General features: G+C 35.9%; 2 protein-coding genes across 3 annotated transcripts in view; both read left to right on the forward strand.

Moving 5' to 3' along the window:
- Positions 1-13,467, forward strand: LOC110448259. 2 transcript variants are annotated; one of them, XM_021494426.1, is made up of 3 exons: positions 1-121; positions 2,532-2,629; positions 6,420-13,467. In XM_021494426.1, exon 3 carries the CDS (start codon positions 6,530-6,532, stop codon positions 11,414-11,416), a length of 4,887 nt encoding a protein of 1,628 aa, XP_021350101.1. In that variant the 5' UTR covers positions 1-121; positions 2,532-2,629; positions 6,420-6,529; the 3' UTR covers positions 11,417-13,467. The 2 variants fall into 2 exon arrangements, with proteins under 2 accessions (XP_021350101.1, XP_021350100.1); XM_021494425.1 differs by having other exon boundaries at positions 2,551-2,629.
- Positions 13,468-15,111: 1,644 nt separating this feature from the next.
- The window catches only part of LOC110448261 (serine-rich adhesin for platelets-like), a 36,363-nt gene continuing 32,954 nt past the window's right edge, over positions 15,112-18,520 (forward strand). Inside the window, exon 1 of the mRNA XM_021494427.1 lies at positions 15,112-15,340. Coding sequence (XP_021350102.1) covers positions 15,253-15,340 — 88 coding nt within the window. The 5' untranslated portion in view covers positions 15,112-15,252. The remainder of the gene's footprint in view (positions 15,341-18,520) is intronic.

Genomic DNA, 18,520 nt, shown 5'->3' on the forward strand with positions numbered 1-18,520 from the left:
TATGCATCGAATGGATAGGAGCGATGCGTTTCGTACAGTAGTCAATCAGTGATTTGTTCGTGGATCCCATTGGGGACGCCGACAGGACATCGGGATGTGAAGCTCCGATACCAAATAAACGGTAAGGACGATGCGTTATTGCATCCATATTTTACGTTCACGTACAATCGTCGACTGATGTTGACCGCGGCCGCCGCCGCGAGGTCGAGCTCGATGGATGGAGGCGATCACTGTGTCGCGTCATCGTATCGCATACCAAGTGCGTTACTGTCCGATTTTTCGCTAAGTTTATATTGGCATTGTCAAATTTATGTTTAGGTTTCATTGTTACGGATAAATTAATGATTAACTGATCTTCCGAGCGGATTTTCCTCGATTTGACGCGATGCATAGCTAGGAATTGTAAGGCGGAAGTGGGGATATGATAAACAGCAGCAAACAACACATACGCCTGCGTCAACTTTTATTATCTCGGTCAGAAGGGGCGCTTTGGGGGAAATCGCTATTCGTATTCAGTGCTGTCTGCTATCTTTTACTTGAATAATTAATTGATCAACTTAACGCTTATTCATTTATTTTCTTTAAATACATATTATTGAATACTGCAAAAATTAGATAAGACTCATAGTTCAGATAGACCTTTTGTTTAAATTAGAGAACGTTAATGTTCTGCATCACGGAAGACTACAGCCTGGCACAGGGACCAAACAAGTCCAATATTGATTATTTTCATTATTTTATTTTTGATTGAACAACTTCATATCTCATGTAAACGTGACAAACGTTGATGACATCCATGTTTCTCTAAATTGATAATCACAAATGCTTGTAAAATTTCAGCTAGATTTTATTCTCCAAAATTAAGTATTCAATTTTTTTTGAAGTACTTGAAGAAAGAAATGATACTGCAATTATGATGACCAGTTGGTGACAAAACAATGGGAGTTAACCAGATTAGGTCTTGCATTAAGTGTAATTAGTAAATGTTAAACATTTTCAGCTTATAATTATATAATTAAGGATCCCCGTACCACTGCCAAAAACTGTACCTAACGCCACAGTACCCAAATCGGGACACTTGAAGCAAAAAGTCACAAAGAATTTGCATGCTGTGTAAAGAAATATTTTGAAATTGAAAATATTGATTTAAAGATGCTATACCAATAAAACATGATATGAACTTTATTTACTGCCACTTATGGTTACAATCACAGTTTTAGTTTGTAAATAATGACGAAAATGTAACGTTCTTAATTAATTGATGCGCCATGCATGTGACGGTTTTGATTTTCAATTTTTGTATGTAATTTTTCACAATCCCATTATAAAATTTCACAACTAATGGTAGTTTGAAAAGAAATTCATTCAGAAAGACCATTGACTCTTAAAATAAAAATTCCAGAGATATGTCCTGTTCTGCTAAATACTTTTTTCATCTCCAAGTATAAGCCAAAACTGGAAGGGACGTGTCTCGGTTTGGGTACATGTACAGCTACACCTGTTTCGCGATTACGTAACCATGACTATATTTCCGGTTCAATTTATAGAACCATGCGCCGAAAATATCTACTTTTATCAAAATGAAAAGATGATTATTTATATTTAGGAAAAGTGAACAAAAAAAATTGGGATCGGTACTATGGTATAAAATACATCAATATTTCACTAAAAAGTGTCCTGATTTGGGTACTGTGACGTTACAGGTGTACATGTATAAATTTATTTTTCTGGCATTGCTATAGCTTTGATGATATATATAAGCCCCTTTCTGGAAAGAAAACCATATACCTTATAAGAGACTTTTATGAGAAATAATCAATATGAAATGCACAAATTATGATAACTAGTGTTTTGCATATGAATCACTGTGGCTAGATCGAGATTCAATCTCTTGACTTTAATCTTCCTAGCCAATTGATGGACCTACGGGGGTCAACAGATGTGTTCTGGCCCAACTAACTACAGTTATAACCAAACGAAAGTTAAAGGGAGGTTGTTTTGTGGTGTACATGGGAAAAATTACAATGCAGTCGGTCAGGGATCCTTAAGACATTCAATATGTGCACACTACTCAATCACTATAGTGGCAAGACATTTATATTATATCAGGTTATGAACAGTGGCATTTATGATATACTTCAGGGTTTCAAAAGCTGAATTGAACAAATTAAAATCTTGAAGTTATGTGGACAGGAAGAAATAAATGTCCTTTTTATCATTTTGTTAACCTTATAAAATACTGTTTATATATTGCAGTTGCACTTTATTTACATGTATTACATACATACATGCATGTATCTGAAAATGTTGGCTTTTAGGAAATAGATTGTGTTTCTGGTTCCCTAGCTACTGACCCTAATATTTGACAGAAGACTTTATATATATAATGTTTTTAAAATTATTTTCAGACAAGCGCTGTTATCTTTAGAACATTATATCAAAAGTATCAAAGTTGAAAATAATTCCCTATACCTAACAAGGGTGAACAAGTGTGAAACCAAAGAAACACTTATGTAAATGTCATATTGCAGGTGTTTTCTTGTTCTGCAGGATCATCAAATGAGGTCTCCAATATCCGGCTCAACATCAAAACTACCTGTACCACAGAGTGGTTTCCCCTTTACATAATGTGAGTATTATATTTAATTAACCATAATTGTGTGGTTAAAATGAAAATATGTTCAATGTCTTGTTGACAGTAAGATGAGTATATTTGGTTAAAAAAAGTTTTTTCAGGGTTCTATTACTTATCATTTTTGGCCTAAAAGTCTTAAGATTTGATTGACACAGAATATGTGCACTGATTTATATTTTTCAAGTGATCAAAATAGCATTTTCACAATTGTGATTTATAGTTATTGTAGGATGGTGGCCATATGCATGGGAGTAGGGGAATGAGACCTTGAGGGTAAAACTAATTACAACATTTTATTTTCGATACATTGCCTTATTTTCCTCTTATTTTTTTGGTGTGCAAAGAAACTGCTGGGTGAAATCTAAAAAATGTCTAAAAGGTCATACAGTAACACTCGGGAAAATAAACATCCTCAGGTAAACTTGACCTGAAAAATTCCTGACCTAATTATAAATAAGTTTTACCTGAAATACAGGACACTGATTCAAATACATTTTCAATTTAAAATTTATTTAGATAAATTTCAGGTCCGTTTGACCAGAAAGAAGGCTTCAGGTGAAATCAGGAAAAATATATATTTTCAATAATATTCTGATCAATAACAATATCAGATGGAAAATTTCACCATGGCAGAACGTTTCATTTGAAATAAACAAGAATAAATATCTCGTGTCAATTTAAGATATCTGCTTATCACCGTGATTTGACACTTTAGCTTGTAGGGGTTGACATTAAAAATATGACCTGAAATATTAATTGACCTGAATAGGTTGAATTAGCATGTCAAAGAATGTTTAGAAAATGATGGCATATTATGTGATGTTTGATGAGTGTAATTAACTGAAACAAAATTGAATAAAATGAATAATTCAAAAGTGAAACATGGGAAATTTCAATCTCTCTTAGTCAATCTTTAAAATCAAGTGTACCTGAGTAAATAGAAAGTATTTTTTGGGTGATATGTGTTAATGTTTAGGTGTGATGCTCATGAATGCAGTCTAGGTTTCAGTGGACCTGTATGGCCCATTATACATTTTATTCAATACTGCTTGCAGACACATCTCACATCTGTGTCCTTCGGTGTGGGTCAAGTTCAAATTATTTGGTAGATCATTATTCCTGTAAGCTAACATAGTTATAGCTTCCTGCAATGAAACAGGATAAAGTTTGGAAAAATATGTACTTTATAATTTTCCTGATGAACCCTTTACCAGTTAACTTACTGGCATGGGTGCTACAATGGTTTCAAAAAATAACCAATGACTCAATTAAGCAATAATCATGGTCTTTGTTTAAAAGCAGGAATGTTGATGGTATTATGAAGTGCTATGACTTAAAAAACAAAAATGATTTTCACCAATATCAAAGTAATAGGGATCAGATCCATTAAGTTCTTTTTAAAAGTAACATCTATTGAATAACCCAAAGTCATAAAGTCAACAATTTGGCCAATATCTCGCTGGCTTGGAGTGGTACAAAGGATGACATGATGCATGACCTATGTTCAAGGGGTCAGATTTGTCTGAATGCTCAGACAGTTTCTTTTGAAAGCTAAAAGTCCATGAGTCATAATAGTTTTTAAATTTAATCAATTAAACTTAATTTATAATCAAGGTCACAGGGATCAAATTTGTTGAAACTTAAAGCTGACGATGCAAGTTAAAAATCTATCATTTTAGATTTAAAATAAAAAAGTTTTTTTCTGGTTTTGAGATCTTCCCCAGTGACAATCTCTTCCAGCTGTCGTATCTAAGGAAGCGCCAACATTTTCAAATGTATTTGCTTGGTAACGAGTATTGGTTTCGCTTGGTATAAAAAGCGCATTACCTGTCAAACTGGTTATCATTTGTTCAACATATGTGCAAGGTGACACTAATCTACTATATAGAACACTTTCACGATTTTGAACCAACATTTTTTTACCAGATCATTTGAATAAAATGGAAATGGAACACTTCAAAGATATCATTTATCTATAAAAAGTGGAAAGAATAGTAAAATATGACCAATTAAAATGTCTAATGCACAATCCCTTCCAAAAAGAAAAACACCAAACGACCCTGAGAGAAATAAACATACCACTAATGCTAATGATACCTTTTAGATATCAAACTAGTAGTAATAACATTCTGTGTGAAAACAATACTAAATTCCAATTATTTCCATGAGAATGGTTCAATTATCAAATTTCACATTGTTGACTACACACCTGGGAGTGTCACATTTTGCACGTGTTTTACTAGTAAAGCATCTACACGAGGAAGACTAAGAGTTCATAATAAAGTTTTCGTGTGTAGGTGAAGAACTATACATGTGAAAGATCAATGATCCATGTATATATTGGATTTACTGAAGTATTTTCAGTAATATATCTTTTATTTTGGATACACAATTTCTGAGAATATGCCATTTATAGCAACAACCAGCTTGGCAGTGTTTCAAAGTCTTCAGGTTAGTGTATTTGATTTTTGATATCGGATGCCGATCAAGGTGCTCGATGCATTGAATCGCAAGACGGTCAGTTGAAGAATGATAACTGAATGACAGGTAATGCGCTTTTAAAACCCAGCGAGACCCATACTCGTTGCCAAGCAAGGACAAACTAAATGTTGGCACTGACTTAAAACCCAGAAGATATATAGTTACTGGCTATGGGAAGATCTCAAAACCAGATTTTCTTGATTTGTTTTTAAATCTCAATTGAAAGCTTTTTAGCTTGCACTGTCAGCTTTAATTAGCAGTCTTTTTAAATAACCTAAGAACTAAAAGGTCTAGAGTATAAATGAAAGTTTTAACACTTTCTACAATTAAAGACACTTGCATGTATGGTCATGTGATCCAGCCTGTAGCAAGTTTGTATGAAGTGATATAGTTTGCTAAAGTGAATGACCTTGAGCAACTGTCAAGTTCATAGATGTCAAATGTGGTGAAATGTTTAAAAAAAATCTTTTGAATTGCAAAGGGTGGTAGCTATATATATAGGGTCATGATGTTGGCCAGTGGGCTGTTAGGAGTGCTATAGGTCTATATGTGAATAAATAACGTTTACACCTACAGCTGTATTTCAAGTTCACAGCAATCAAATATGCCAAAACCTTATAATGACCAACATATGATTAACCAAGAAGTCTATGGTAATGATAATTGGCCAGCAACATGCTGGGATGAAAGGCTTTCAGGTTGTTTAAAAGAAGACCTTGTCATACTTTCTTGGTAATAAGGGTAAAATGTGTAAAAAATCTATTAAGTTTTCTATAAATAACTTTGTTCAGATTTGGAAGTTTGAACAAAGTTCCACATGTGAAGTGAAATATAATCATATTCAGCTGGTAGTGTAGGATAGTTTGCTGTGAAATTTGTTTAAATTCATTTGACCTGGTCCACCTTTGAAGGTCAAAGATGGATCTGAAATGTGTTTGCAATCTGTTATGTATGGGTAAAAGGTGGGCAATACAGGCCCATTTAGTCTTGTTTGGTTTCATGACACACAGAATTATGTCTAAGTATATAAGTAGATGGTAATGAATCATTATTATCGATAGCATATATTTTGTAATTCTTCTACTTGTTTGGTTTCATGACACACAGAATTATGTTTATATAAGTAGATGTAATAAACATTATTATCGATAGCATATATGTCGTAATTATTCTACAAAACATTTAACAATTCTTCCCAGTTTTCTCTCAGTAGTGAAAACCACTGACATATATATAAAAGCGTCGCCTTTCAACTGATGAGAACAATGGTTAATAAAAATGTGTATACATTCTATATTTGCAGGTGATGATACCATAGCAATTAATCTGCTACAGATGTGAAATTGATGAACCAAGACTGACTTTGGGGTGATGATTCCATAGCAGTTTATCCTTGTGGTAACTTGGTAAGAGATGACTGACTTTCAGGATTTCGACATTCTGTCACTTATCAATGATCGACCAGGATGGGAAATTGGTATGCAAGACGATGAGGATTTAGATATCCCTGGTAAAGCTGATCAGAAAAACAAGATTCCAAACTGTTTTGCTAACGATGAAAGTCTGAAAAGCCAGTCTTACTCAAATTTTGATATGAAGAATTTCGCAAGCAATGAACAACATGATAATGGAGATGCTACTGATGAGTACGGTGACAACAGTGATCAAAGTGACAACGACAACAGTGATAGTGACAATGATAGCGTAAAGAGCAAATCTGCTGTAGAAGAGTCAAATGACTCTGATGATGGTAAAAACGAGGTTAGTTTTACCTCAGATGAAGAAGAAGAAGCTGGGGATTCTGATGGCAATGAAAAAGTGGATCGAAATAACTCGGATGAGGAAGTGGAGGGTTCTGGTGATGCAAATAGTGACGACAGAAGTAGTTTGGATGAACCAGAGGAAGGTGATTCTGATACTGATGATGATAAATCCATGATTAGTAAAGGTAGTGTTGATGCAATTCAGGAACAGCTGAACGAACATTTCAGTGATGTCAGTGACAATGATGTTGATATTTTGGAAGGTGGTAATGAGGAAGTCAAAGAAGAAAGTGATAAAGAGTACACTGAGGAAGAGAAAGAAGAAGACAATGACTTTTATGATACAGAAGATGTTATTGTCGTGCAGTTCAGCGACATTAGTAATGATGAAAGTGAGAAAGACCAGTTATCAGAAGACGAGGAAGGCAACTCAGGTTTAGCAGACCAGAATGATGCTGGTGGCAATGATGATGATGTTTCCATCAACAGTACTGATAACACAAAATTCAATAATATAGAGGATGGTAATGAAACTGATGAATATGACAATGACAAACTAAGTGATGTGAGTTTTGATGACGGAGTCAGTAAACAGGAGAGTGTGGGTGATGAAGACGTGAGAAGCGAGGAAGATGATAAAATGAGCAATGATGAGGATCAAGATAATGACGGTGATGCAGAATGGAGTGATGCGGATGAAAATGACACTAGGAACGATTGTATAAATGATAACAAAATCGCGAGGATAAAGACTGTCAAAGTCGATGAATTTGTTGATATTAACAATGGAGATTCAAATGAGTCATTAGATGGAGATAGTTCTGCTGACGAAAGTGAAAATTTTGACAAAGAATCGGGAAAGGAAAGTGATGCCAAAACTAAAAAGGACATTGCGACTATGGAGGAGACTGAGTCACCATTTGGGTTTGTGATTGGTGACGTTGTCGGCGTGTCTCAGGAGGAATTTGACAGACAAGATTCGAGTAATGTGTCGGCGACACGAGAAAGCCTTCCCAAACAAGAAGACTCAACCGGAACTGTAGAGAAAGACCAAGACAATCAAGATGAGGGAAATCAGAATAACACCAAACCTGTGGAAGACCATAAAATGGCTCCGATGGAGGTTGAGCTGACATTGCCAAGTGTGTACCCAAGAGTCGAGTCCTACCACAGTGACAATTATTTGTTTGGCAATGCTCCAATAAAACAAGAGCCAATGGATGACGATGATTACATACAGGAACACGACTACTTCGGCCAGACAAGCACACTGGAGATGGATAATCAGTCCATACCTGAGCTTGGAACGGATGAGTTGGGATTAGAGGCAGGCGAACTCTTGACCTATCAAGATATGTTTGATATCACAGCCACGGGGCAGTACAAATGCAAATATTGTTCAGCAAAATTAGGCACATTTAAAAGCCTCAAAATTCACATCGATAGATGCCATCAGAAAAGCTACAAGTGTCAACAATGTGATGAGGTCTTCACAAGGTCACAAGACCTGGCTGGACATTGTAGAATTCATCGAAAAGAAGAGAGACTTTCAAATGAAACAAAAAATAAAAAAGGAGGAAAAATTAAACATCAACCATTATGCAAACCAAGGCATTCGAGGAGCAAGAATGTTGTTGTTGAAAAAGATGGGCAGCGGATGTACAGGTGCAGATTTTGTAACAAGAAATTTGACATGACTCAGAAACTCGCAAATCACATTCAGTGGAAACATAAGAAGGAACGACAGTGTGAACAAAAACTACAAGCAACCCTTGGTGGAAAGCACACTGTTACACAGGTTTCACTGTACGGTGCAAAAATGACAATCAAGGTGGAGCCTGCTAACAAAGATGGTTCTCAACGAAAACAACCTGTGTATAGTGACACCTACCAGTGTGCACAATGTCCTCAAATTTTCAATAAACAACAGGCGATGGCTGTTCACGTGAGGAATTACCACTCTAAGCAATTGAAAAATGACCAAGAAAAAAGCAAGGAAGAGTCTCATCCGGCTTTGAAGAAAAGGTCAAAGAAAAAAGCCAGTAAGCAGAAACGACTGAGAACTATTTCCGAAGATAGAAAAATGAATGAAGAGAACAGTTTAAGTGATACTTGTTCCAACCTGGAGGCAGATGTGACACCAGCAAAGCAAGCGAAATCTGCTATTGTATGCCCCTCTCTGAAATGCAAGTTGTGCTCAAAAACATTTCAAGAAGCCAGGGAACTGAAATCACATTTGAACGGTGTACACGCGCAGTATTGCTGTAGATATTGCCCGAAAGCGTTTTATAAAGTCGAAAAATTCATGTGTCATTCATTTCAACATCTTGGGGACTTGCGATATTTCGAAGATGCGAACGGCGAACCGATGGTAAATTGTCGAAAATGCAAGGCGACTCTTCCAGCAAAAGCTGAAGTGACACTCAAGCATGTAATTGGTCACATAAAAGGCAAAAACCCGAGCGGGCATGCACTGAGCCTCGAGAGGCAGGTATTCCTGGAGTGTAGTGAATGTGGCCAACCCTTCATAGCCAGAGAGTTCCTGTTCAAACATGAAATGAAACATGCCGTATCATCAGGCAGAGTAAGTAACTTAAAGTCATGTACGCGACCAGCAACAGACGGCAGTGGACCTGCATCTGTAAGGGCAAATACAACTATCCCTGAACTCAATGGAGATCCAGCTTATACGAACAAATACACTGTGTGCAGTGCGCCGATAGCCACAAGCGGTACACCTGTAACAACGCGATCAGAAATGGTTGCACTACCTTTCACTGATCAGACAAAAATCACAACTGGCGGGGAAAATACTAAAGGAGATGACAATAGAAAGGTGCTGCTTCGTAGCAAAATTCTTCAGACAGAATTGATATCTGTTACAAAAATTCCTTTTAAATGTGGAATGTGCGAAGCTCGCTTCCCTAATTCACAGTATCTGTTGCATCACATGACATTGCACATGAATGGTCAATATGTGTTCAAAATTGAAGTAGACAAAAAGAAAGACGAATTGTCGAAAGGAAGCGAGAGTTCTGAAATTCCGCCAGTGGACATTTCCAGTTCAAAAACGACAGATACACCTGCAACAACACAACCTTCAAGTGGAAATCAGATGGCATCGTCGATTGTGCAGCAGCTTTCGAAGGGATCGAACATGGCGTCTATTATAAGTAGCAATATATCCCCAGAGAGCGGTGACTTGTTTAACTCAAATGATCATAACAATGACCACACGTACACAAGTAAAGTAAAACAACCTTTAATTGATTCTCCTGCCGTTACTAAATCCTTGACAAATACAACAGTAAATGCACCGTCCAACACCACTCCGTCTTTCACGAAAAAGTTTATCATTCTGCCATCAACAACTGTTAAACCAAGTGAAGGGCAGACGAAACCCGCCACAATGGTCTTGTCAACCCCACCGCAAAGGACCGCTTCACCGATCAAGTACACCGCACCGACCACACACACCACGTTCGACATAACTAAGAAGCTGCAAGAAATGCTGACGAAGAAGGAGCAGACAGTGACCATAGCTGACGACCCGGATGCGGAAGTGGTTAAGCTTCCGACCTTAGGAACAATGACCGCCAGCACACGAGTTTCGCATCAACCAAGCGAAGGAAAAGGTATAGGTGTAAGAATGGCTGTGGAGAAAAAGATTAGAGAACTCCTAGACGTTTATAAAGTTCCACCTGCCAAAGTGCCGCCCAGCAGCAGAGGCGTACAGACGAGATATACATCTCTCATATACCCTAAAAGGGTCATGATTCAGAAGAGTGAGGGACCAACAAGTGACGCGACCACTTCGTCTTCACTGAATTCATTGGTTCAAAGTGTGACCAAAACTACTAGTGAAACTGCACAAAGCAAAATCAGTGCATTGTCTTCCGGCAGCAATGTGTCGACAATAGTGGTGGAGAGACCTGAATCTTCTGATATTCGCGCAGCAGAACCAGGGAATACACAATACAGCGACACGGAAACATTGAGTGCGGTATCCGAGTCGCCGGAGACTGGGTCGCCACGATCGATATCACCAGTTGTTGGAATTAGTTCCGAGTCGGACTCCGACGATTTGAGCGAGGACGAGCAAGCATTATTTGAGGAAACTACCATGTCTGTGTCTGTGCCAACAGAGAAACAAGAGATAGAAAACGCATCTTCGGTAAAAGGAGTAAAAAAAGATGCCGAACAGCACAGTCCTACCCCATTACCCAAAGTTAGTATCAGAAACTACAAGAACCAACTCGATTTCGCTCAGGGAAGCTGGTTTGAGTGTGAATTGTGTATGTATTTGTGTAAGACTTATAAGGAGTTTAAAAACCATTTATCTAGTCACAAGAAATCGAAAAAAACGAAACTGGTCAAGTGCTCTTTATGCCCCAGGAAGTTCATATCCAAATGGCATCTCTCAAAACATATGGAAATTCACCGTGCCAATGCCTATTCGTGTTCCAAATGTGGCGCCAACTTCCGGACATCCGTTTCCGTCATGGAACACATGGCTGAGGAATGTTCACCGCGATAGCTGTAAGTGTTGTTCCGAAACAAAGTGCATGGGGGGTTTATCATTAATTGAATTACATTGATTGTGCGCGTCCCGGAACAACCAACTAACGATTATCCATGTACTTGCACTTGTTATTGCAGCTCACAGTGACTTGTTTTAGAGGATTCATTTGTTAAACTTTTCCCGTCGGTAATTCTCAAACATTTGCGTTAAAACCTCAGTTATATGGCATCATATTACTTAGCGGGAAAACTGGAACTCCGGTCGATTCCGATTTCGTTTTATCTGGGATAAGTTATTTGTATTTTTAGATGACAAGCGAGTCCTGCAGGAAATCGTAGTAAGCATGCTCTTTTTAAAGAATATACGTGTATTATCGTTAGTCCGCAATGGTTTGAGCACTTAAACCAAATACATGTTAGAGAAATCGTTTGGAGTCAAGATTTTAAAGTTTCATTCATAGTTTAAGTAGGTAAGGAATTCAGTGTTATGGGAGTATTACTTATAACCCCATACACAAGTCAACGAGAGTTGTGTCCCTTCCACCCAAGCCCTTTAACACTAAGTGCAAAGAAATGATTCGGCGAAAGTCCCTTGCAGCTTTTCACATCAGATAATCGGGAATCGTCGGCACGTTCCGCAAACGAGAAACTGTGGAAAGTGCCGGCTATTCCCGATTGCACACCAGACAATCAAATCCCGTTGGTAAACCACTCGGTATCAAGTGGTTTCTGTTGTCGGTTTATTGTGGGGTCTTCAGGGGAATGTTTTTAACATCATTGCTGTGTCCGCGTCTGCAGTAGGATTTGTCAGTTTGGAATTATTCAACTATTGATCATGATTCACAAACATTTGTGTCGATTTTTTGTAAATTAATTTATTAAGAGAATTAACCGCTGTACACGGATTGGCAAAAGCAACATTGAACCGTCGCCATTCATAGAGCGCATATGTTTGTGCAAACACTATAAATAACTTATAATGTATCATTCCTAACTGGTGACCGTGCCTTTTTCAGATAACTACGGAGTAAACACAGTCTAGAAAGTGCGAATTTTACACTTTGCAAAATTGTTTACTTAAATTCGAAAATAGCAATATGCGAAATAGAAGTAGTATACATAATATAAAAAACCCAAAACTAAGATATTTTATTTTTTAAAGTTTAATGATCTGTTGAATCGTATGATATAATAAACTAAGTGAGTTATTTAATTGTTTAATGAGTTGCATGTTAATTCTCGGTTACATTTGTTTGTACATGATATGTGTTCGTATGGTTTAGCTACAATGTGCCCGTCGAAGATAGGGGACAATTTAATTCCTGACAAAGTGGCCGGGATACTGGTTTCGGATTTATAAATCATGAGATAATGTTTTTTTGTTTTTCTAGAATGGAATCTCACTTTCTTAATGTTTTTTTTATCGACTACTACTGTTTCGTCTATCTACATTTATATGGAATACTCGGTTATCTCGAGGTTTTCGGTGGTTTTACTGTTACGTCTTCGACATAAACAAGAGAAAACATTTTTATAAAATATATCAGCATGTGTTATGAATATTTTGGTGTAATGAATAAATCCACATGTTAAATATATACCAATTTCTTCGAAAAAACGAAGTCTAAACAACTATTTCGAGAATTAGGGACTACATTCTAATTGAGTGACATTTATCCTGACATTGATTGATCCAGATAAAATATTTATTTTTATCACAATCAATGGTTTCCGGATTAGTCAGGTTCCACTTGACTTCAAATTCTTTCATTTGTAACAGAGATCGACAAATAAAAGAAACATGTTCATTGTTTCCTCATGTCTTGCCCACAGCGCGCTTGTTTTTAAATCTCATTCAAAAGCAGCTTGCGCTTATGTTATTGTTTTTGTTCTTGAGAACGAGATATGCTTTTATCTCAATTATTATATATATATGTATATATAGATCTGTTGAAAAACTTTTCGCGATTATTTGAAAATTGAATTGATATTTTTACATGACATTATGTACAATTATACATTGTGAGGCGTTGTGTCACGAAACTGCGTTTTATCATCCAAAATTATTAAAAGTTTGAAATATTTTTTAATATTGTTTTTTGTTTTCGATACATAAGAAATTGAATTGGTGTTATTTTCCAGCTTAAAAAAAACCGCTGAAAATTAATCGAACAAATTAGAAACAAAATAAAAAAAATCAACACGGCCGTATCGTAGACAGTTATAGGAACATAAAAATAACATTCTTGTCAGGTTTGTTTTGAAGAGTAAAACATTTGGGAACGTTTGGATTTGACGTCGAACGACGCGATTGGTCCCAGCCTTATATCTTGTTTTGTCTGTAAAGTGATAAAAACAAAGAGGCCATAAAAAATCCTCTCTTTTTTTTGTCAATGAATGGAAAATATTTAAAGAGACCTAGAGTCGAATACTGTTTTCAATGCTTATGTGCCACTATGTGATCGTTTGGCATGATTTAGGCGATTTTTCATGCTCATGCTCAATTTTGTGCTCAAGCCAAATTTCTTGATCCGGTAATAAATCAATTATATTTCACATTCATGTGACAATAAGTAAGAGTTTGGGAGAGTCATGAAGAGTTAACACTTGTCATTTGATTTAAGCCAGTTACAAGAAAGCTGGTTTGAGCACAGAATCCATGCTTGAGCATGAGAATCGTTTGATGAACAGTTTCTGATTGAAAAATATTGAAAACATGCCGTATCATCAGGCAGAGTAAGTAACTTAAAGTCATGTACGCTACCAGCAACAGACGGCAGTGGACCTGCATCTGTAAGGGCAAATGCAACTGCCTCTGAAAACAACCCATGGACCTTGATTTAAAACAGATTAATGCATATGTATGTAAAAAATCGAAATGGGCTGACTCGAGGTAGATAAACATGATAAACAACAGTTATTCTTTGTGGAACGTCTGTGACAAATTTGTCATTGAAACATATATAAAAATTAAATACAATTTACATATATATATGTATATCTTTAATCCGAATTTCTGTACCCTGCTGTACGTTGAACCCCTTTGATTTATGATTCCCTACAAAAACACACCAGTGACCAGAGAACTATTTTGACTCAATTACTGAATTGAAGACTGGGTTTTATTTGTACGATACGTTCGTGGGCTGTATAGAATATATATATTTGTTTACAACGCAATTCACAGAATATATTAATGCATGTACATGTATGTAAACTTCTGTTTTATAGCATTTTATGTCAGCAGGTAATAAATGTTCAATTCCTATCAATAATTTGTCGTAAAATGTTTAATATTCTGTCGTCTTAAAGTCGAATTATATCGAAACCCTAAATAGGTTCATTTCAAAACTTCGCGTTAATGACCTATTTAAACCCAGGTGTCCAACATACTTACGTCACATATAAATGTAAGCGTACTAGATCTACACACCAGGGCCCTATAACGTCTGTATGTCATTAAGTTTGACCCCCGGCTGGAAGATGCCGCGCAAACCACTGAGGGATGACTGTTTAATTTCGATAAGGCCGTTGTTCTTTTGGGATAATATCTCTGTACATGGGCACATACTGATTTCCCCGATATCCTGGCCCCCGGGGGCACCAGACCGCTGGGGCACCGTTACATATAACGAGAATCTTTTGTTTAAACACCCTTACCTGAATAAACGTTGCCGTGAGCCTTGTTTTCGATATAAACCGCGGTGAACATATTTGTTTCATGTCTGAAGTTCCTTATTGGCCGGCATTTGTGGGTTTTTTTCTTTTCTTGTTCAAATGACGTCTTAAGAAGGGGTGTGGAAGGGGTCATTACGTTAATATTGTAGAAGAGGAGAGAAGACAGGGAGGAAAATGACGACGAAGCTACTGGTATGGATTGTGGCGGGAATAGCCTTGTGTTCGGGGTTCCCGTCGATAACGAAAGGAACGGATAAGGAAGGTAACATTGACTGGTTTTTTTCGTTTTAATGGACACGGTTTGTTTTTATTTGTAGACTGAGGTGGTCATGACTTTTTATTAATAACAATATTACTAGTGTTTCGGTAGAAATCGGTAATTAAGATAACCCTTTCTAATCAGCCTCTATTATTACACAGATATCGATGTTTTTAAAATACTTGTATTCATGCTTACAGCGGAAATCATTACACATCTGAAGTCATTGTGATTTATACCGGAAATACACAAATAATGCATGTAAGGTCACTCTTGTGAGTATGTTTTTTAGTTAGGTATATCCCGGAAGTACACAGATATTGTTTTCAATTTAGGTTAATCGGGTAATCATGCTTTTGCCGGCAATTCACAAGTGCTGTATTCAAAATAAAGATTGTTCATATAAGCATGCTTGTGCTTGGTATTACACAAACTGTGTGTATTCCTTGGTATTGTGAGCGATGTAGCATAAATTTACTTTTGTAAGAAAGGTTTCTGATTCACATTAAAAGGAAATTTTTACATGGAGGGTTTTCAAAAAGGAATTGTATGTTATATTTCCAAGTTATTTTGCGAGGAGAATTGGTAGCGAATTCAACGTTTCTCGGATACACACCACAAAGTGGTTCTTTCGCGAGCAAAAATCCTCGCTAATCGTTATAAATATATAAGTTGTTTTAAGTACTTTCTCGAAAATAAGTACTCGTTAAGATTACTTGATTTACAGTATAGAAAAAAATGAGCGGTTATTTAAAGATTAACAGCATACACTTTACAGCAAACAACAAAAACAGGAATGGTTTACAAATAGTAAATCATGTAACTAAATCTACAGGACATACTCATAACCCAGTTCTAAAGTTAGATATAGATACCTGTGATTTCATCTTAATTCAATCAATTATATGTTATTGGTTAACAAGTGTACACAAACCTAAATTCACCAATCATTGTAATTCTGAATTACTAATTAAAGCTAATCAGTGTTTTTAAAAAGATCTTTCATAACACAATTCAATCACAGTTATGTTTTACGGTAGCACGTCTTATTCAGCCTTGTTTACATTATATTCTAAATGGAAGGGAGTATCGAACTCAAGTCACAGATATAGCGGAAGTCGATAACTCCAGCACAAATCACAGAAATATTGTGGAAGGTAGTATAAAACCTTGATTGTGATACTAAGGACAGAGATGATGTGTAAGGTAGAATATAGCCTTAACTTTTATAAAAGTCACGTATACATTATATGTGTAAACTGTATAATGTAGCATACAGCCTTAACGCTAATATAATAATATAAGTCACGTATACATTTAACGGGCGACATGAATATTTATCTGTCACCCAAATTGCATTCATATCGACTGTATACTGCATCTTGTAACAGTTCAATGCTATATTTACATTTGTATGTATATAGTTTGTTTTGTATAGTAACTGAAGCAAAAATACGTTTGAATTTTCCGCTTATAATATCAGTGACGTCAGTAAGTTCAAATCCCAGAACAGCCGACATTTCCAGAAGAAGTAATATAGTGACTCGTGTCATTGAAAACCACACGCACATAAAATGGTTTGAACACAAACTTAACTTTATTATTTATTTCATATGAGAGAGTATATGTTGAAAAAATAATAATTGCATAACTTCTGCTTGTTAAAAATTAAAGCTGTTTTTCGCGCATTGATAGATTACATGTTTTTTGAAGTGATAAGGCGCTGAACGAACTTGATTGGTTTCCTCGGAAACGCTTATGTTTTCTTCGACTGGAATATTACGTTTTTTTCAGAAGCATATATACTCGGAAACGTTTAGTTAAAGTGGTTCTTTCAGCAGGTGATAATGATTCCAAGGACATTTCGTTTGAGATAGATTCCATGTCTAATCGGTCAGATTAAAAAAGTATTTATACACATTTTAAAACCTTGTCGATACCCTCGACTTTTACAACGTTTTAGAAATGCTGAATTTTAGTGTTGTGGTTATTCAATGATGTTATCATAACTCAAAATCTCGAAACAGATCCCCTGTGTGATGACGTTGTTGACAAACTTGGTAATTTCGTATCTAGAATGGCGTTTACAATAATTTTGTGATACCTACACATCTTATAATAAATTTATATTGTCATAATTTGTCAAGTTGCTTTATTTTTTTATGATGACCTATATTGCTAAATGCTAACGAACCCAGAATGTTTTCCGACTATAAGCCTATTGATACCGAAAGTATCGGGCGGCCATGTTTGTTTATCTTGTACCAGTTGTATTCCTACACGGGCCGTATCACTGTAAATTGTAGTATACAGTCTCATATACTGCAATTTGGTTTACTAACGACATATAGGCAAATACAACACAGAATGTAAATATAAGGTAGATATACTGTGTAAGGTAACATATAGCCTTAACTCTAATACAAATTGTATAAGTCACATACATTGTATGTAAACTGTATAAGGTAGATATACTGTGTAAGGTAACATATAGCCTTAACTCTAATACAAATTGTATAAGTCACATACATTGTATGTAAACTGTATAAGGTAGATATACTGTGTAAGGTAACATATAGCCTTAACTCTAATACAAATTGTATAAGTCACATACATTGTATGTATACTGTATAAGGTAGATATACTGTGTAAGGTAACATATAGCCTTAACTCTAATACAAATTGTATAAGTCACATACATTGTATGTATACTGTATAAGGTAGATATACTGTGTAAGGTAACATATAGCCTTAACTCTAATACAAATTGTATAAGTCACATACATTGTATGTATACTGTATAAGGTAGATATACTGTGTAAGGTAACATATAGCCTTAACTCTAATACAAATTGTATAAGTCACATACATTGTATGTATACTGTATAAGGTAGATATACTGTGTAAGGTAACATATAGCCTTAACTCTAATACAAATTGTATAAGTCACATACATTGTATGTATACTGTATAAGGTAGATATACTGTGTAAGGTAACATATAGCCTTAACTCTAATACAAATTGTATAAGTCACATACATTGTATGTATACTGTATAAGGTAGATATACTGTGTAAGGTAACATATAGCCTTAACTCTAATACAAATTGTATAAGTCACATACATTGTATGTATACTGTATAAGGTAGATATACTGTGTAAGGTAACATATAGCCTTAACTC

Source organism: Mizuhopecten yessoensis, unplaced genomic scaffold (genome assembly GCF_002113885.1).
Source record: "Mizuhopecten yessoensis strain PY_sf001 unplaced genomic scaffold, ASM211388v2 scaffold3961, whole genome shotgun sequence".
Lineage (NCBI taxonomy): Eukaryota > Metazoa > Mollusca > Bivalvia > Pectinida > Pectinidae > Mizuhopecten > Mizuhopecten yessoensis.

Excerpts from the sequence above, each read along its gene's own strand:
- LOC110448259 (XM_021494426.1), top strand. The coding sequence starts at position 6,530 with ATGACTGACTTTCAGGATTTCGACATTCTGTCACTTATCAATGATCGA.